We start from the raw sequence: 20,417 nt of genomic DNA on the forward strand, positions 1-20,417 counted from the left end.
TAATCTCCTAATATTTGAACAGGTATTTAAACAATAATTTCCGTTTTATTTTTCTTTTGACTGAGCCTTAAATGTGGTATTTTTCTAAACAAGGGGTGCACGGGCCGCTTGCTACAAAATAAAAAAGGAAATAGCCTCCTGAAATTCGTTGTTCCTAATTTGGTGCAAACGCCTCCCCGAGACACAAAACACTTCTGATAAAAATCTCTCATAGCAAAAAGTGCCTTTTGTTTTGATGAAGCTTTAAACATAAATAGGCTGCCTTTCATTTTTAGCAAAGCCCACGCTGCATTATTATGATTTTGCCGCATATTTAAACAAAACTATTCAATTTTATCTGCTGAAGTGTTTTGTTTTCTGTCTTATTCTGGAAGATTTGCATCCGGATGAAACCAAAACGTTAAAATAAAAAATAAAAAATCTTACTGCTCTTTTGCATTTTAAATGTTTACATTTGATGGCTGAATAACAGAAAGGAGGGAAACCAGTAAAATGTCCCTCTTTTTTCTGGCTATTATGCACAAAGATGGGAAGAACCGCTGCAGTCGAAATTCCTTTTTGTGAGAGGACAATTTACAACTTGGTAATAGCACTTTTTATGTGCCTCCGTCGCCTGTCATTGGATGGCACTGGTCATGTGTGAGAGGCAAACGTCTTCATGGCTCTTTTCCTGATTTCCCAGGCGATGCCCCCCCTCCTGCCCCACCACCACCCACCACCTCCACCACTGCATTCTGCGTCTATGGCGTTCAAACCGATACGCCACTGTCTGCTTTCTAAAAAACAGCTCGTCATTCGTTTCATAAACGTCTGATGAGCACGTATTTGCGGCACTGCGCTGCTCGCTGCCCTCGGATGACAAGAGGGAGCGTTTCAACTTTCTCCGCGTCTGACCTCGTCATCCACAGAGCAGCCCCGGCTCTTCGGCAGCTTTATCAAAATGCAGTACATAAGTAAAGCTCACAGAATAAAAATGGATTACCTCCCGGTTCCAGGTAAGCTTCCTACGTGATAAAGGCTCGTGTGTCTGCGTGTGTAGCCTGACAGCTTCCTGTTTCATTAGTCATGTAAATTAGCTACAGGGTAATGGCTCTCAGGTAATTTGGTGATTTCACATGTTGCTGAGAGTATAGATCTGAATATTTTTGATAGTTTACGCGCAGAGAAGGTTTGTGGTGTTGACAGTAATGATAAAAATGTATTTTTAAAAAATAGTTTTGCAAGAATGAAAGAGAAATATTGTCAGAAATAACCAGTTTTTACATGTTTTTGTGTTTCTTGGAGAGGTTTTGTTTTTGGCTCGTAGTTTCTGTGTCAAGATCGTTTTGCATAAATATAGCTTGTGTTTAAACGCGGTGATGTTGGTGTGTGAGAGGTCTGAGCAGTGTATTTGATGCAGATGATGAGTGCAGCCAACACTCCTCTTCTTGTTTCCAGTTAAAGCTGTAGAATATGTTTGGCCAGTTGTTGAACGTCCACAGGCTTTTTGTGTGTTTTTTTTTCCCGTTAAGACCGTTTTTATCAAAACCGGCCATGAAGCCAAAGTTATATACATTTTTCTTGTTAGTACGTGTGGACTCAATATCTGCACTGCTTCGATGAGCCCAGTGTCTCCTCTCATGCTGTTCACTTGCTGAGATGCTGCGCCATAATCCACACAGAATGCATGTGTTTTGCTGTATTTCCACATATGCAAGCCCGGCAGGAGAAGTAGAGTTTTCATCGCTAGTGTTCAGCTGCCTGGAGATGGGGGCCAACTGAACAAAGACAGTATTTCACTGTTGGCTGACAGGCAGCTGCGAAAGTATTTACAGCCTTACTGCAATGCGGCAAAATGGACCCTGGGAGAGAGAGGCGCAAGCAGAAGCCTGAGAAAATTAAACAGGATCCAGTGTGTGTTGTTGGGTTTGACAGAGCACAAAGCTGACATCATTTCTGCGTGTGGTTGTTATATTTAATTATCAAAAACAATCTTTGGCCGCAGGCCCCGCACACATGTGAACAGACTACAAGCTCTGAGTGTGTGCGAGTCTTTCTCTGTTACACAAATCTGATGTTAGACTGTGTCTGGATTATTGGGTGACACACTGAGACCTTTGTGAACTTAAGCTTATCATTTCACTGGACATTATCTGAAAAGGAATAATATTCAGATTCTACCACTTTCCACTTAGATAAATGGTTTTGTTCGATGCTGCTTTTCAGTAATGTTCACACAAGCAAGGCGTTTATTTCACTGCAAGTGTTTAATAATGACTAATAACATGAAGACTGTGTATCATATCCATCCTGGCCTGTCATTTTGAGTCCACTTTAATTCCATAAATCAAGAAAACCACATTGCAGAAGCTGATCCTTCCTGCGTCCAATGCGCAAGAGGCCTACTTCCACACAAAACAGTATTAGTCGACTAAAAGAAAAATAAATTAATTTAGGTTTGTAAGATTTTAAATAACCGAATTTGCATCTGAAATGACGCCAGCTTATTGAGTCTGTTTGTGTCAGCTGTTTCACCAAATGGCTTAAATACAGTGACATCCCTCATTTGGACGCATGGACACATTTTACAGTGGAAAAGGGGGAGACCTGTTAAAATGCCAGCAGAAGGCGCTGTTGCCCAACATTCAGCACCTCTGCTTCCATTCAGCAGCCTCTCACTGGCACGGTCCTGCGCTCTGCCATTGGCTGACACGCTGGTCATGTGATCTGGCTCGTTTTTTTTAAGTGGTTTTGGGGAATTTCAGACTGCTGCATCTGGAGGATAAATCAAAATTTCTTATCAGATGAGAACAGCCATTATGATTAGAGTATTTATTGCTGCGTTTGGGGCTGTGGGATATTTGATTTCAAGTGCTGTAACAAACCCATGTAGTATTTCTTATTGGCCCAGTAAAAAGCCAAATGATTGTTTATTTAATTTTACACTCTCAGCGCAGTGAATAGCTTCCAGAGACCAAATAATGTTAAACAATGTAGCTTCAGTGGCAAAAACTGTTTTCTTCATTTCTGCTCATTATGATTAAAATGTCAAAGGAAGTTATCTTTAAGAGAGAAAAGCAAAACACATCTGGTGATGCAAATGTTACCAGGATTGTGTTTTTATGAATAAAACTGTGCAGAAGTCATTAAATCACCAAAAATGCGAACTAACAGCAGGGACTATTTTAGTGCAGCTGATAATAAAACGCACAGGAGGCCAAACTGAGGTTTTAACCTCAAAATCATCTCCAGGGAAATATATATTTTTTATGAGGACATGCATGTAAAAAGTGACAAGCCTGTGATTTGATGCCCTTCAATTTATCACACCTGCCCCACAGTGGCACACACCCAAGCCTTCACATCGTCAGGTCTCTCCAGTTTGGACAGGAAAGGAGAGGAGGGGCAAAAAATGGCTGTGCACTTTGGGATTGGACCGGAAGAATGAATGACATCAGTCTTATTGTGGCAGGTTCACTGGGGAGAGAAATGTATGTGAGCACACTTCAGTGATGCATGTGTGGGTTTTATGTTAGCATTTTAGAGGTCAAACCGAAAAATCAAATCATGTATTCAGGTCTGCGCTCTCAGGAATTAAAACCGGTAAATATCAGTCAAATATCAGCTTCTGTTATTTTGCGTCTTAGTTTGAAAATATGAGATATGCAAATTAATCCAGTGTCAAAATAAAAGCTTTTTATTTTATACCAGTCCACTTTTGTTCCTGTTTCTGCCACGACAGTTGCAACCACTTGCAGCCTCCCTGCTTCCTCATTTCGACTTTTCCTCAGTGCGCGCTGAGTATTGAGTAAGTGCAACTTAGAGGATTATTTATGGTCCTGCGCGGTGTTGTGAATGGCTGTGAGGAAACACGTGATGCCATTAAAGTTTGTTTTATGACCTGGAACTTGACAAGCCAAAATATAATTCTCATTGTGTATTAGTAAGACCAGTCCAGATGGGGTTGGAATGGAGCTCCAAATGGCAGGGAGCTCTACAGGGCAGACTTTTCCTCCAGCGCCGATGCGTTTGCTGTGCGGTGCTCCATGTGGCTGCGGTCCCTGCGGTAAGCTGTGCTTTATCATTATGCTCGTGGTATGGGCGTGTGATGTCATATGCGTAATGCTCAGACTATATCAGTTTCCTGCCTCTGAAAGCGGCAACAGTGCACGTTTAGGATGGACGGAGGTGCTGCTGTGAGAGAGCCGTGCTTGGTTTGGGTTTAGAACAATTACAGACTCGGTCTATACGTCCCCGGATGCTCTCTTTTTAAGTTGTATGATTCACTGCTGCATGACTTCATTACTTGAAATCACTGATTTTCTTATTGTGTGAAGGCGGACAGGCCAACCTGTTGCCCTCCACCCTCCCCCGCCCCAGACTTGGGTAGATTCTGGTGAATTATCTTGAAGTCCAAATTAAAACAATACGAGTTTGGGTTCAGTTACAGATGTGTTGTTTTGCTCCAGCTGTTCGTTTGGTCGACAAATACATGCAAACCACAAACTACAGCACTGAGATTTACAGCAATAAAATCTAAAATCTGTTTTTCTCATAAAGTGGCTGCTGCTGCTGGGAGGCCTGGCGCGTTTCTGCTGCAGCCACTGAAATGCTTCATTTCTCCAGTCGTTGTCAGAGACCCACAGCATTTAGACATGTCATGTAGCGCTGAGTGGGGATTTAAACTTTATTGTTAAATTGTTTCCCATTAAAACGCTTCATTACTTCACCTCCACATTTTTGGTTAATTTAAGGCCTCGTTTTTTCTTTCGTGGACACAAAACGCTGGTGAATGTAATGAGGAGGGGGTAAGGCTGAAGCAGTCAGGGCCTCGTTTAAAACAAGCTGCCAAGAAACGCTGACTTTATCTTTCTTTTGTTGTGAATCTCGGCTTTGACCCGTCTGAAGGACTAGCAGGGGCAAGGTGAACGACAGGTCAGGCTGTCTGACAAAAACATGAAATGTGAAGTGCAAGAGCGAGTTTGTGAAGGTTGTATCCTCGATTTTCTCAACTGTAGCAGAAACGAATATTTTAATATTAGGATTTGGTTTTTTTTTTGTTTTTTTGAGTGGCGATTTGTAAATCGATAATGGTCTGTGTTTAGCCAACTTTATGACAAAGTAGCTTCTTTTACAGTTAAATAAAAAAAATGTAGTCGATTTCTCATTTTCTCTTATGATCCTGTTTGGTTCTGTTTTAAAACTTTAAGCTTTACTAGATGATTTGTCCTAAAAACAATCGCAATTTGTACAACCACTCGGGTATTGCAAAAAATTAAATCTTACATACAATTGGTTCTTGCTAAATAAGAGCCCCTGACTTCCTAATGTTTTTTTTTTCAGGCTTGAGCAGAACTTGTGAAACCAGTGTCAGGTTTTGGCCATTTGCCTCAGATGTAGCCTACGTCCTAAATGACTTCAGGTTTTATCTTTGAATGCTTTTTTTTAAACCTAAAAACCGAGGACTCAAAGCGTCAAACAGGCCCTGTGAGAATTTAGGACTGATGCGTTTCTAATTTCTCATCTGTAAATGAGAGTTTTGCTGATGAAAGTATTATCGTGAGATTTTATTATTATCGAGTCCCTGGGAAAACATGTTTATTTTTTTGTTTTAACCATCTTGAATGTAACAAACCTGTTAAAATATTCTGCAGCTTTTTCTCTCTAAAGCTGGTCTCATGAAGGATTTCATGGCGGCCGCTATGGTGCTTTAGTTAATGGCTGACGAGGGATTGGTAAACTTTTCCACCCTTTGAGCTGTCAGCCGCACCAAAAATAAATTGAACTTTCTGATAAGTTTCTAAATGATTTGGTTTGACCTCTGTGGCCCCTCGCCTCATCTCTTGGCCAGTTGTGATAAGCCCCCTGCGTATTAGCCTCCTTGTACCAAACCAGTTGGTTTTGAGATTATTTTAAGAAGCTCTTTTCTTTTTCCTCCATGTAAAGTCAGAGGAAGAAGGTGGGTCCACCTGGGTTATGACTGATATTTTGGTCCAGTGTCCTGCTTGTCATTTACAGCTGGGATTGACTGGGCTGCCCTGTAACCCTCTGGTTCTTTTTCTTTCTGTCCTGACAAGCTGCAAGTGACCTAACCTTCGTTAACCTACTGTGTGACCAGTGTTTGGTTCATTGCTCATTAAACCAGCTCAAACTGAAGCCGAGGTGTATCAGATTGGTATTAGTGCTTCTTCTGTGCGTCTTTTATCCAGATGTTGGTGAGACGCGGCTCTTATTTCCTTATGTAACCTTGTTTGTGATGTTGCTTTAATCCTGACTGTGAGGCTGAACTTTGGCTGATAAAGTGCTGTGTGGTTACGGGCCTTAAAGTGGGCGGCTTCCCGTCGTCTATATATACCCTGTAGAACCGAATTTGTGTGATGAAACCACAGTCACAGATTCGATTCTAGGGGAGTATATGGTCGATGAAAAAACTTCGATTTATTGATTGATTGTTTTATGGTGGCTGGTGTGCTGTCAGGTGCTACAGTGACAGTGGTGGTTCATGAAGAACAGTAAATGTGACAACACCACATGCTTCAAAATAAGAGCTCAGGGCTCAGAGGAAATCTGAAATGGAAATGAACATAATTATGGAGGGAGAGTTTCTCTTTAGTTCATGTGTTGGAGTGACATGGATTTAGAAAAAGAAAGTAACCCTCACTGAACTACAACTGGAGCTTTTTTTTTTCTCTCCTCCTGTGCCTCTACATTATTGATTCCCAGAGGCGGCTGCTGCTGCTGTTTGCCAATAGGCTTCTGAGACAGTTTTTTTTTTTCAAAGGGATGGGAGCAGATGAAGTGATGAGATTCGTGTAACTTTTAGGTGACCCCTTCTTGACAAAGACAGTCTCCCTCAATTGTCCTCAGTCATTATTCGCTGCTTTTATGCCAAGGGGGCTTTTTGTATCTTTTGTTGGTTTCTCTGTTGAACACCGTGCCTTCAAGTTAGACATTACTGATACATCTTTCTATCTGTTTGGATAAAAAACAACCTCATACCACCTGCAAAGTTCATTCTGATCTTGTTTCATAATTTTAAAGTGAAATATTGAAGCAGCGCATTTGAACTGTGTGTATATTTGTTTATTTTTCCAGCTTTTTGTTTTAATTTTCCAAACCTGCATTCAAATGTTTCAGCTTATTATTCGTTTTTTTCTTCTTCTTCTTCATAATTGAATCTTGTTATAAAGTTTGATAAAATTGCCTTTAGTTGTATGTTTACCCGTTTTTGGATCAGCATCACCTCTATTGGCCGATCTGGTCACATGGTTCGCTAACTTTATTCAGTTGACACCAAGTAGGAGGGCTCTATGGAGGGAGGAAAAAAAGACAACTCGAGAAAAATTAGTATTTTTCTACCTTCAGAAATTAATGGCCATGAGTTCGTATATGGTGAGCTCTAAGTATGTGGATCCTAAATTTCCTCCCTGCGAGGAATATTCACAAAATAGTTATATACCTGAGCAGGGCTCGGACTACTACAGTCCATCGCAGGACACAGACTTTCAGCATCCAGGGATCTACCCACGGTCAAACTACACGGAGCAGCCCTTCAGCTGCAACACTGTGCAGGAGCCCACAGTGCAGCCACGGGGTCATGTACACGAGAGATCCAGCCACCCGAGTCCTTTTAGCGCACAGACTGAGCAGGGGGCCCCGGTCCAAGTGGCCGGACCCCGGACTTGTGGACAGCAACAAAGCACAAAGAGCCAAAATGGGATTCAAGCCAAGCAGCCTGCAGTAGTTTACCCCTGGATGAAGAAAGTCCACGTAACTACTGGTAAGATTTCCCCCTTGTCTTCTTCTTCTACTACTACTACTACTTCAGTTATGGAGCAACTGAGACCTGTAGTTTAGAAATCATTCAGTGTAATATTTATGGGAGTCTTTGAAAGGCCTCGCCAATTACACAAGTCATAAATTTTTATAGCTGAGGAAATAGGCCGCTAGGTGAGCGCCTGAAAGCTCCTGAAAACACATATTGACCGGTTCTAATGGCGCTTAAATCTGCAGCAAATCTACTTAAATTCTGCTCAAATCAGTCATTATTTCCTGCTCTCGCCTCCGTGTGGCTTTTTTTTTTCTTGAAAGTTTGAGCGCCCCAGGCAGAGAGAGACACTGTTGTTGTATTGGTTTTGCTTGCCTGCTGCATTGGCCACATTTGGTGACTTTTTTTCCCCTTCTTCTTCTTTTGTTTGTTATTTTTGTTTTTCTTTCTCAACAGTGAACCCAGATTACACAGGATCTGAGCCCAAACGGTCCAGAACAGCTTACACCCGGCAGCAGGTTTTGGAGCTGGAGAAGGAGTTTCATTTTAACAGGTATCTGACCAGGCGGCGGCGGATTGAGATTGCACACAGTCTTTGTCTCTCAGAAAGGCAGATCAAAATCTGGTTTCAAAACAGACGGATGAAATGGAAGAAAGATCACAAACTACCCAACACCAAGGGCAGATCTGCACCAGCCTCCAGCCATCTGCAGAGCATCCAGAAGGATAACCAGACTGATATCACAGCTTTATAAAAGAGGAAGGTGCCATGTCCTCAGAAATGAACTGTAAATAAAAAAGACAAAGGTTGCATCTGACTGTTGCATGGACTGGTGTCGTTTTTTAGCTTTTTCCCCCTTTTTATTTAACAAAAAAAAAAAAAATGACCCCAGCAACGTTGACTCAAGACTGAGTCATAAAATCAATCAGTTTTTGTAACTGAGAGGTTTTCTTTAATTTCCTCGAAGAGACAAACACACACAAAAACCCATCGAAAGAAAACTTTTCATCCTTTTGTTTTTCCTTTTTTCTTTTTTTTCGTTTTTTTTGTTCTTTTTTTTCCTGGGACTTTTCAGCCCTGAAGACATTTAATGAACAACCTCGGCTGCTTTCATGGATTTTAACCGGGGTCTCTGCTCTTCTCACGTGGATTCTCGCTGGTTTAAAGATTGAAATGTCTTTATTCAAAACAAGGAATCCACACACACACACACACACATATACACAGTTTTTTCAGTTTTTCTCATAATGAAACTTCACATTAAACGCACAATATATAGCTATATCTATATATATATATATATATATATACGTATACTTGAAGGAATCATTATTTGCATAGAGCACGCCAAAACACAACCTACTTTCGTTATTTGCTGAATCCAGTTGAAGATTTCGGGTCTCCGTTTCTCTGTGACTTGTATGTTTTTAACTTATTTTGTACAATAAAGCGTTTGAAATCTCCTTAGCTAAATGTTATTCCCAAAAGCGAGACATTCCTGTGCGCAAACTATTCTGGGTGCCCTTATAAATCTCTCCTGACATCTTTGTAAACAGTGTACATTTTCAGAGGCTCTCTCATGCCATTTGAGACTCCTATATGAAAGATTATTTGTTCCTGCATGACATCGAACTGATATTGGATGTTTTCTCATCGGAAATGATCAAATCCGGAATATTTAGGACTATAGTTTTTTTATATATGATTTTTACGTTATTTATTTGTTAAAAAAACTTGTAAATTTTTCATATAGCGCACATACATTTTTAATTATTCATTAAACCTTTTTTATCAATCTAAAAAATGTTTGAAATTTTGTGCATCTCTCGCATGGTTTATGGTCTTATTTAATGTGGGAATCTTCATTTCTACCAAGCAAACCGAGGGGGGGCTTTGAAGTCACATTTGAAGACAGATATTTCTTGTTTTATACCGTCATTGTCTTCAGACAAAAAAAAAAAAAAAAAAAAGCCCAGAAGCTCTCCCTGTTACGAGGAGGTCTTCTTTCTGAAGTCTTCACTATGAGACAGTTGAAAAGGTATTTTCAGGCGAAGGTCGACAAAGCAGCAGTGGCAGGTTCATCCAGGGGACACATTTCAGCCGCAAGGACTGACCCCGACACCCCTGACCCGCCGGACAGGCAGCATTTTCTCTCCCAGGCGCTATACTCGCTTTGGTTTGGAGGGTTTATTCCACACTAAAAAGCTTGAAAGCTTTCAAAGTAAGAGACTGTGTTTTACGCGTATTAATACAATATATTTATATCAGGCTTAGCCTCCAAATGGTTCAGATTTGTGCATTTGTCTCCTTATGTCAATGCGCAGTCTTTTTTTGTTTTATTTTTACACGCTTTCTATCTTGTATTGTGCACTGAAATGTGAGAAATATATTGGAAAAAAATAAAGATTTCTACTGGATAAATGAAAAGGATTTAAATGAAAAGGACGCTTTGTGGGATTTTTATTTTCTCTACTCGAGAACTATTGTCTTTGAGGAATCCGAGGCTTTTGAAAAAAAATCTGTTCAAAACTTTATTTGTATTTTTAAGGGCTATTTGGTGCTATTCTTTTTGCGCCGTTTCCAAATGGATTTTGCCACTGTATTGGTGGGAAAAGTTTTCTGGTTTTTCCAGTGGCATGTGGCGCCATATGGGTCTCTAGCTCCTTTTACAAAACATACACAAATGCACCAAATGTGCGCTGCATGCGCAAATCCAGCTTCTTCTACTGTGAACTCTGAAATTTCTCAAAATAAAAGGCCTGCATTTGTTTCTGGTGCAGAATCAGTGGAGTCCATCTTTCAAAAAAGAAAAAAAAAATTAAAAATGGAGATTTTACTCTGCCGTGTCTTACTTTTCACTCATTAGAGCTTATCAACAAGAACGCATGCTCTGAGTATAAACATCCCCTTAGAAAACGGTTTTACGCTTTGTGGAGCCTTTTAATGTGGTTTTATTCCATGAAAACCACGCTTGGAGTTCGAGCAAACATAGACTTCAAGTCTTTACTCTAAATTAATGAGTTCTTTAATATAAAATAGAAAGTCAATTTAAATTCCTTCTCATCCTCAGAGTCAAACCGACAAAGAAAAACTTTTTCAGAGCTGCTGATCCAGCTCCAAAAGGAGATTACGCCACTTTTATCACAGCTGTACGTGATATATGGAGATATACATGATCTACACTACCGTGCTTATGCTTGATATATATGTACACACACATATATATATATATATATATATATATATATATATAAATATGTGTGTGTGTGTGTGTGTGTAACAAAAAAAAACTTCCTCCTGCTTCAGCAGCTGAGTTTATTAGAGATGACCCACTGCAACACTGACCTTCGACCCTCCGCATTACAGTAGCAGGTCTGATCCAAACAAAAGTGCCCACAAAGGGACATGTGGAAAGATTTGGTGTTTTCATCCCCACTGACCACTGTCCTGCCTCCACTGACCACACGCGGGGCCTGTACGCGTGCACATGGAGCTCAGGCTGCTGTGCGTGTAACATATACGCGTGTGTCATATGGATTTAGAAGGAAACTGAGACAAAGTGATGCTACCAATCCACCATCCTGACACAAATGATCTGCTCATAGATGCTGAGGGGAAGGGAGAGGGGGTGGGAGCAGGAGGGTGTGTGTGTGTGTGTGTGTGTGTGTGTGTGTGTGTGTGTGGGGGGGGGGGGGGGTGTTCGTGGTGGTGGTGGTGGGGGGGGGGTTATACCTAATATACACCACCAGTTGTTTAAGGTAACTAGCACATGCTGTTATTTAGCCTATTTATTATTTAAGAGCCATTTATAACACCTGAGTCTTTCCGGGCTCCTGGTTTTAAAACACGAATTAAAACCAAATATTTCCACCTACAGTTCTCCCCCAGCAATAATCAGCTCAGAGCAGCCTAGTACAACGTGCAGTGTGGAGCCACACTGACCTACATGTCTGAACAGCAATAAATGGGAGCCAAAGGCAGTGCCATTTTCAATGACACTGCACCCAGTGCAGGAATACAACGTCGTTGCTCTCCATCCGGCCATATTTGATTTCCAGCTGTTTTCGCAGAAGCCTCTCCGAGCCAGACAACCCCCTAAGATATATTAAAGTGCGCTGTCTGCATTCAGAGATATAATCCAGAGACTATACCACTCCGCTCTCTATTCTCGACCACGTGATTGTCTAAATAATTAATGCAGCACGTCCCCCTAGAAACACGGCGTCGTCATTAATCGCAAGGACTCTATCAGACTTGAAAACTGAAGAGATCCCCCAAGAAAATAATATCCGATACCCGGCGCAACCGTAGCCCCGCACTTTAGCAACACATCCGAACCGATGGATGCTTGGGTAGGTAAATATTTCAGCATTTTTCATGTCGCCCGAGCTGCTAAATGACGATATCAAATGTCGTGATATTTGATAAATTGCTCCTTTGATGTGTGCGCTCTGAGCAGTTTTGTGTAGGCTGAGGCTGTAGTCGCTGTGTGCATGTCTTCTACTGAGAAATCATCTTAGAAATGGAAGAATTTGGGAGTTTGTTGTGTACCCTGAAAGGGATTGATAGGATAAATCGTAAAACCTAAAGGGCAGTGACATGTATTTATGGATGCTCTTTCGTGTGGCCCCTCCACTGGGCCCATTGATTCTTTATTCGGAATCTAATTGGAACTTTTATCAATTTAGGACAAAAAAAAAAAAAGAAAAGTAAGTGTTTTTAAATGGAAACAGCAGTGGAATTTAAAATGACTGAGTCTTGATTTCTAGGTGGAAATGAGCATATGTTGATTTGTAGTGTAGGTTTTTAATATAAAATATAAGAGTGAGTATTTGTCGTCCCTTTTTCTTTGCTTAGTAGGACAGTCTACGCTGTTTTTATAGTAACCCGGGGATGATCTAATTTTGATTTCTTAGAAGTCGTGGAAGTTTGGGCAGGCTGACAGTTCTGCCTCCTTGTAAATCATTGCCGGTAATTCCTGAAAGGGTGCGAGGCTGTTGGGGGGCCGGGCGAAAACTGTAAATCTTTCACTTTTATTACCCTCTGAACATATGCTACGACGCTACCAGCCCTGCATCCCTTCTTCTTCTTCTTCTTCTCCTCCTTCTTCTCCTTCTCCTCAGCAAAGATAACACTCGGCTGGAGCAGCCGACGCTCTTTGCGGCTGCAGGTCTTCTTCTTCTTCAAATCCATTCTGGTCTTTTGCCGTGTGTTTAGGCTAAAACCGTGCTTTTATTTTGATTTTTGATTTTCTGATCGGCAATGAAAACAGTGCAGGGGGAGACATGACGCTCGTTATGTTCCAGCAGTGTGTGAAGACAGACACAACAAACAAAAGATGATAATGTGGTTTATTTGAATACAATCCAGTCCCAGTTGGAAGAAGAAAACCCACATGTCGTTTATTTCATAAATCATTTTGAAAACGCACTTCCCACATCATTGCAGCTATTGGGCAACTAAACAGGGCATCGACAGATAGTATTATAATATGGTTCTCATCATATTAAACAAAATACTCGGCTGTGGTGAGTTATAGGCCTTTACAGACTTTACAGGTTTTATTGTGAAATTTCAGAGTTTCTGTATGTTTATAAAAAGTATGAAATTCTTAAAAAAAAAAAGAAAAAGGAAAAACCTGGGAATTTTAATGCTACACAGATCCTTTTACGCAAATATACAACACTGTGTGCTGTAATTATACTCTCCTAACAGCATGTGAATGTGCGGCTCTTTAATATTAATACCCAAATCATGGCTCGTCTGCATTCTCTGTTTAAATATTGGACTCCAGGTGAGACATAATGCCTGCAATTCATGAGGAGATGAACAGAAAAGGGCTGTGGAACATTTTCACACAGTTCAGACGAGGAAATAAACGCCACCCTTTATCAAAATGGATTGGTGAGGTAAGGCTTGGTTGAAGAAGAGAACAATCACGTGAACAAATATGCTTGTATCTTCAGGCAGCGCCTTTATTTGTCACCATAAAGCTTCCCGAAACACCAAAAAATCCTAATGTTAGCTCCAAATCTGCACAGGCCTACCCGTTTCTGAATTCCTGTATATTCCAATGGGTGATTGATTGCCAGGGATTTTTTTTTTTCTGGAATAAGGATACCTTGTTCGCTTTTTATTGGTAGTTGAATGCGAGTCCTTCCATTCTTTCGGGAATACTGTCTCCATTGGTATATGGAAATGTCTGAAAAACAGCAAGATCAGGTTTAGGACAGCATTGTCTACAGACAAAAGGTGAAGGATTTATTCTAGTGACTGCGTAGAAAGGAGCTGAGACTGAGAGGGGAGCTGGTTTATGATGAATTGATTCACAGGTAAGCAATTGCAAGGCAGAAAGCAACCTTTAACCACGGGTTAATATAATGCAAGGAAATATATATGATTTATTCCATTCAACGAGGTGGTGCTTGTTAATGTCGCCCTCGCAGGCGGCCGTGCGGGTATGGAGTCCACAGCTACCTCTTCAAAAGCAGATTCATATTTGTTTTCTTTTTTCTTTTTTTTTTTTTGAGAAACACGTTCAAATATTATCGACAGATAGAGCCCGAGCTGCCCTGCGCTTTTCAGCTGATTTCACGTTTCGATGAAACTCGGCTCAGAGGAAGAAGTAGTGGAGAGTAACTTTTCTTTTTGACTCTTGGATCGTAAATCACATTAATTTGTTGTCTTATCGTCACGGTGGAGTTTGCCGTGATTTATGTGGTTTCTGCTATATGGCTTTGTTAACCTGCAATGTTCTATTATACATGAATTCACGCTGGATGTTTTAAAGAGTTACCGAGCTGGACAGTCAACAACAACCAAGGCAAATACTTGTATTTTCATACTGTTAGGACACATTTCTGGTCAACATGTAGTTGGTTCATCGTGTGAATAGTTTTTGTCCCTATAGGAAACATCAGACTTTCTAATAAAGTTAATTATTTTTCATGTTTTTTTGTTTTTTTTTTTAACAGATTGGCTGTTTGGCGATAAATTACGTGTTGTTACGCACTGCGCATTGATAAACTCTACACTCGTGAATGTGCGTATTTTATGTTTTAGTCTTTGCAGAACGGCTGCTGAATTTCTACCGATATCAACTAAAAACCGCGTTACAGCAAAACATTTTGGTGCAAAAAGGAATTTATCATGTTGGAAACGGTCCGTATTTTCCCTATAGGGGGATAAAAAAGATCCTGCATTGTGTTGGATTATAAAGTATTATCAGCCGCCATTATGTCTGGAATAACAAATATTTTCTAACAATAACAACACGCCTCTCGATGCAGGTTTCACTTGAAATATTATGTCCAATGTGAAGGGATAACCAGGCTAACTGAGATAATAACACTCCACATTGAGCCCGAGCCATTGTGGTAAGCAAACTTACCGTAACAACGCGTAGGCGAAAAACACTGTTGTTTGAAAAGAGGACCATGTCTGCTGCTAGTAGCCCAGTGTGTTCAAAAGCACTTGAGGCTAAGATTATCGAGCGTGCTCTAACAAATCTTCCACAGTGAAGGAATCCTAAATCTCCATCGTCACCTTTTAAAGTAATAATCTTAAAAAAAAAAAAAAAAAAAAAAAAAACAGGCAAGAAGGAGAAGAGACATGTCTTTCATAGTCACAGAAAAAAAAAAGATCTGATGAATATTTTGGGGTTTTAATTTCTACTTTCTTCCTGTCGCTTGAGTTTCTTCTCTGTTTCAGCCACCGCTGAAAAAGCTGCTTTGAGCTTAGCTGAGACTTGGGTCTACTTGAAGCCAAACTGCTCGTTGTTCATTAAACTTTGACTTAGTGCTGAATGACCCAAAGGTCACCTAAAAAGGCTTATGACTGCTAAATATTTGGCCTGGCTCTTTGTATGAAAGTGCATATGTAAGAGGTTTCACTCTCAAGCAACTGAAAACAGAGACTTTAAAAAAAAAAAAAAAAAATCATATATGATCATTGTAGTCTCAGTATTCAGACCAGAAATATAAGAAACCATTTCAGTTTGTTTGTTTCATTTGAATTATTTTAAATAAATAAGTTAAATATTTACTAATTATTCCTGTGGTGGTTTTTAAAGGTGTGAGTATAAATGGGTCTGATGTTAATCTTTCTTTTTTTTTATGCTGAATTTAAAGCCCACACTTTGCTGCACTTTAAAAGAACAATCTCTGTCTGATGAGATATATTTTATTTTATTTTATTTGATGTCTCTTGCAGGTGGAGGTGAGAGCAGTGATGAATGCGTGAGGGATATAAAACAGATCTGCGCAGATTTCGGTGAGTAATATCTCCTGAATGAAGGGAGTGGACACACTCAGCCAACTGCTAACCGGGAGAAAAGGGTGATTTGTTATTAGGCTGCACATTAACGCTCTCAGTGTTTCACAGGAGGCCGAAGTCGCGAAAAACAGACGTGAGGGATGAGTTTAACATCAGCCAAGTGCCTGTGATTATTTACGCAGGCCTCAGTCCCGTTTCAAAACGTCCCTTCCATCGTTTGCGCCAGTGCGTCACGAACAAATCTAAATGTACTAAAAGCTACTTTTTACAAAAAGGAAAGATAAAAGATAATTTTTTTTAAAAATGCAGAATGGGTATTTGTAGTGTTTACATGATATTCTCAAAGATCACTGGAATATATGCAAAATATAAAGCGTAAAAATAGGAAAACTTTCACCACTCCATCCCAAGACTTCCAACATCTAAAAACCAGACGCGCCACCGCCAGTAAAACATCCCCAGTCTTTCTCCTCGACGTTTGGCTGCAGACTCGCACTCCAGTCAGAATGGAGGCATCGTTTATAACCCGAGCCTCTGTATGGGAGAAGTCGCCGAGTATGAAATTCTTTCCCTTGCCTTCCTCCTACGCCTAGTTTTACACTTCTGAGCGCTGCGAGTCTTGAGGAGTGTTTTGCTTTTCATTCCTCTCTGAGGCCGTTTACAACCATAACATTTGCGGTCATAAATTTTGCCGCGGTCCACACTGACAGGTGCAATTGTTATGCACGGCGCAGACTGCACCTCCTCATGCCACCAACATACAGTACAGGGCCCTTTGATATTTTAGTTTAGGTTTAGTCAAAATGCTGCCATGCGTTTCTCTGTTACAGCTATACAATAAGTGTAGCTTCCACTAAAATATTCACCACAATATTTGGCATTTTGTCCTCTGAATCTCTTTTTCTAAACAATTAAAGGTAATTTTTGAATGGATGGGAGAGAGGAAGGAAAGCAGCCAAAATATATGGGTTGAGGCATTTGTAAAGGCTAATGAAATATCATATTTAACTCTCACCCTCCACCCACCCAAGCTCAATCTCTCTCCCACTCTCTGCCTCTCCTGCCCTCTCTCTGGCTCCCTCTCGTACACACACACACACACACACACATTCAAACGCACAGCCCATCACCTACAACACAGTTTTTATATGAACGTTCATAGAAAACAGTGGAGGAGTTTGGCACTTAGCTCCTCGTGCGCGTAAACGTCCAACTGCACGCATGTGCGCGGCCTCGGTGGGCTATATTTCTGCTGCAGGGGGACAATGCATGACGGGCATTGTCAGGCCTTGTGATTAGTGAAAGGGGTATTGTGTGAATGTGTGTGTCAAATGCTGATTCAGCTTATTTCTGGGGGCGTCTTAAGCCTCCCAGAGGGTCTTTTTTTTTTGGCTCAAGTTAAACTTTAACTGTTTTGTGGCAGAAATGTGTGAAAAGGACGGCTCATATCTGGGGGCTGGTATGGGAGATGTGTCACTGTGTAGAGACAGTTGGTGATTTCTAATTAATATCTGCTGTAGCCTATTGCTGCCTGGGCTGAGCACAGTGATCTGCTGGTTTATTATGATATGGTTTATTTATGTTCTATTGGAGTGGTGTTAACCAAGCTGCAGCTGTAATTATTAAAGGCCTTATTCGTGTGTGTCCAGACGAGTCTGATATATTTTCTCTTCTTAGGTCACAGACTGGAGCCAAGGTGGGAAGCACCAATCACGTGAATAAACAACACCCATGCCATTGGATAGAGACGCGCTGGCTTACTGGCTTTGAATCCACAAAATGCAGAAAGCAACATATTACGATAACTCTGGACTTTTTGGAGGCTACACCTACCCCAAACCAGACTCTTACTCTAACTATGGCCCCGCACACCAGTCCTACTCCACCTCTAACATTGAGAATGACTACCAGGGCCCAGTGTGTCCCATCCAGACCTCAGCTGTCCGCCCACCGACCCTCAAGGACAGTGACCTGAACGGAGACTGCATGCGGCAAAGTGGCAGTCAAAGCAACGGCAGCAGCCAAGCCACGAGTATTGGGGAGCAGCAGGCACCTCCACTTTCCGCTGCTTCTCCCAGCTCCAACAGCTCTGCGTCCCAGAAAAAGAAATCCCCATCCAGCAGCGCTTCCAATACTGCCACACCGGCCCTCACAAAGCAGATATTCCCCTGGATGAAGGAGACCCGGCAGAACTCAAAGCAGAAGAGCAACAGCTGCACCACTGCAGGTACAGATCATGGTGTGTGTGTGTGTGTGTGTGTGTGTGTGTGTGTGTGGAGAGGGGGTGGGGGGAGTAGGCCTTGTTCTGTTCACCGTTTCTGAAGTGGCATTAACGTGGCTCTAAAGATGTACATTTGTTCATTTACAGGTGGAGAGGTGAGTGATGAGAAGAGCCCACCGGGTCCCGCCTCCAAACGGGTCAGAACTGCTTACACCAGCGCGCAACTTGTGGAGCTGGAGAAGGAGTTTCACTTTAACCGCTATCTTTGTCGCCCCCGGAGAGTGGAAATGGCAAATCTGTTGAATCTCACCGAGCGCCAAATAAAGATCTGGTTTCAAAACAGGAGGATGAAATACAAAAAGGACCAGAAGTCTAAAGGGCTTGCGCACTCTCCCCTGGGACACTCCCCGGATAGAAGCCCGCCGCTGAGTGGCCCAAATCACATTGGATACTCTGGCCAGCTCCAAAACGTGAACAGCCTCAGCTATGACGCACCCTCGCCCCCGTCCTTCGCCAAACCTCAGCAAAACATGTACGGTTTGGCTGCGTATACGGCACCCTTAGGTGGTTGCATCCCGCAACAGAAGAGGTACCCGGGCTCCGAGTACGAACACCACGGCATGCAGAGTACCGGCAGCTTTGCCAACGCCAATTTGCAAGGCAGCCCTGTTTATGTGGGTGGGAATTTTGTTGATTCCATGCCAGCCTCGGGCCCCATGTTCAACCTCGGCCATCTTCCCCACCCCTCATCCACCAGTGTGGACTACAGCTGTGCCGCTCAGATCCCAGGAAACCACCACCATGGACCCTGTGATCCCCATCCCACATACACAGACCTCACCTCTCATCAAGCGTCTCAGGGAAGGATTCAGGAAGCGCCTAAACTCACGCATTTGTAAAATGTGGTTTCTGTGCGTGTGTGTGCGCGCGCGTGTGTGTATGTATGTGTGCCAAAATTATGTTGCGCTCTTTTTATTACCTCACTAGTCTAATAACTACACTCCAAGAGAGTCGTGTGTATTATTACAGTATTATTGATATTACTATTAATGCTATTGTGTAATTATTTTCTAAATAATACAGCTTTGTCCATTTCTCTTGAATATTTGGGGATGCGCAGAGGCAGACAAGCCTGGTGGTCAATTGTTCCTTTTTTTATGTTTTTCTTTATTTTTCTTTCCTCAAGTGCAATGCGCAGTTTGTTTGCTTTTTTGAATGAATATTTCATGCCGTTACTTGAAGGTAAGTCTTAGAAGTAGATGATCATCTTTAGATGAGAAGGACTTTTAGGGAAATATATATTTTTTGTCTGTTTTATCAGAATCTCATTTTCCTCACGGGCATCCTATTTATTTATTTGTCTCGTTATGCTGCATAATCTTTCGTACTATAGCGTATAGTCTATTTATTATTTAATTACGTTGTATTGCACATTATTTATCGTTTCTATGCGAGTATTTATAAGTGTGACATTTTGTAAGATTGGACAGATCAGTGCACTTGGAAGTGTTGGCAAAACAGGGTTTGGAAAATGCTATGACTCGCAGTGTATTGTTGGGAAAAAAAAGAGAGAGAGCATTTCTAATTGTAAATCTGGGATAAATGGGGCATTCTGTAGTGTAAAAACACCACTATATGTCCATGGTTAATCTTGTGTCAAAACTTAAGCAAATCGTAGACTATCGAAATATCAAATATTATACACACCAGCATGTCATTTTGTGTAGTCCATTGCAATTTTTTTTATGTCTTCCATTGTTATTTCATTCAGTTGATATCCATAAATTTATGAAACCCTAATGATATCGAAATGTTATATTTTATTGTGTTGAACATTTTGTAAATAAAGTGCTCAAACTTGTCTTTTTTTTTTTAATTGCACTGTGTAGGTTTTTGTCAGAACCCTGCAGCAGAGGAGCTGGTCATCTACTGTTGCTGATTCTTTTTAATTCAGTGTTCCGCTGCAGCTCCCAGTGAAACTGTCAGCTAACATTACAGAGGAAGCTTATTGACTCACAGCTCTACTGTACGGTCCAAACAGGGAGAGCCAATCAATAATTAAGACACCGGGATATCTAAAACTCATCAGACGGCTGTATGCTTCCAATGCAAAGTGCATTTCAGCGGAATAAAAGGCTCTGGAGATTATTGATATTTTATTGCTATGAGGGAAC

The 20,417-nt window shown here is 41.3% G+C and overlaps 2 protein-coding genes across 2 annotated transcripts; both read left to right on the forward strand.

Moving 5' to 3' along the window:
* Nucleotides 1–754: 754 nt before the first annotated feature.
* hoxd3a (homeobox D3a) lies at nucleotides 755–20,034 on the forward strand. The gene is made up of 4 exons (XM_026295780.1): nucleotides 755–995; nucleotides 15,960–16,019; nucleotides 17,700–18,249; nucleotides 18,391–20,034. Exons 3-4 carry the CDS (start codon nucleotides 17,802–17,804, stop codon nucleotides 19,140–19,142), a joined length of 1,200 nt encoding a protein of 399 aa, XP_026151565.1. The 5' UTR covers nucleotides 755–995; nucleotides 15,960–16,019; nucleotides 17,700–17,801; the 3' UTR covers nucleotides 19,143–20,034.
* Nucleotides 6,411–9,551, forward strand: hoxd4a (homeobox D4a). The gene is made up of 2 exons (XM_026295781.1): nucleotides 6,411–7,759; nucleotides 8,204–9,551. The coding sequence occupies exons 1-2, from the start codon at nucleotides 7,351–7,353 to the stop codon at nucleotides 8,500–8,502; spliced, it is 708 nt and encodes a 235-aa protein (XP_026151566.1). The 5' UTR covers nucleotides 6,411–7,350; the 3' UTR covers nucleotides 8,503–9,551.
* Nucleotides 20,035–20,417: the final 383 nt, after the last annotated feature.

The sequence above is a fragment of the Mastacembelus armatus genome, chromosome 21, assembly GCF_900324485.2.
Source record: "Mastacembelus armatus chromosome 21, fMasArm1.2, whole genome shotgun sequence".
Taxonomy (NCBI): Eukaryota; Metazoa; Chordata; class Actinopteri; order Synbranchiformes; family Mastacembelidae; genus Mastacembelus; species Mastacembelus armatus.

Excerpts from the sequence above, each read along its gene's own strand:
- hoxd4a (XM_026295781.1), top strand. The coding sequence starts at position 7,351 with ATGGCCATGAGTTCGTATATGGTGAGCTCTAAGTATGTGGATCCTAAA. Across the intron at positions 7,760-8,203 it reads GAAAGTCCACGTAACTACTG|TGAACCCAGATTACACAGGA; the intron begins GTAAGATTTCCC and ends CTTTCTCAACAG.
- hoxd3a (XM_026295780.1), top strand. The coding sequence starts at position 17,802 with ATGCAGAAAGCAACATATTACGATAACTCTGGACTTTTTGGAGGCTAC. Across the intron at positions 18,250-18,390 it reads CAACAGCTGCACCACTGCAG|GTGGAGAGGTGAGTGATGAG; the intron begins GTACAGATCATG and ends GTTCATTTACAG.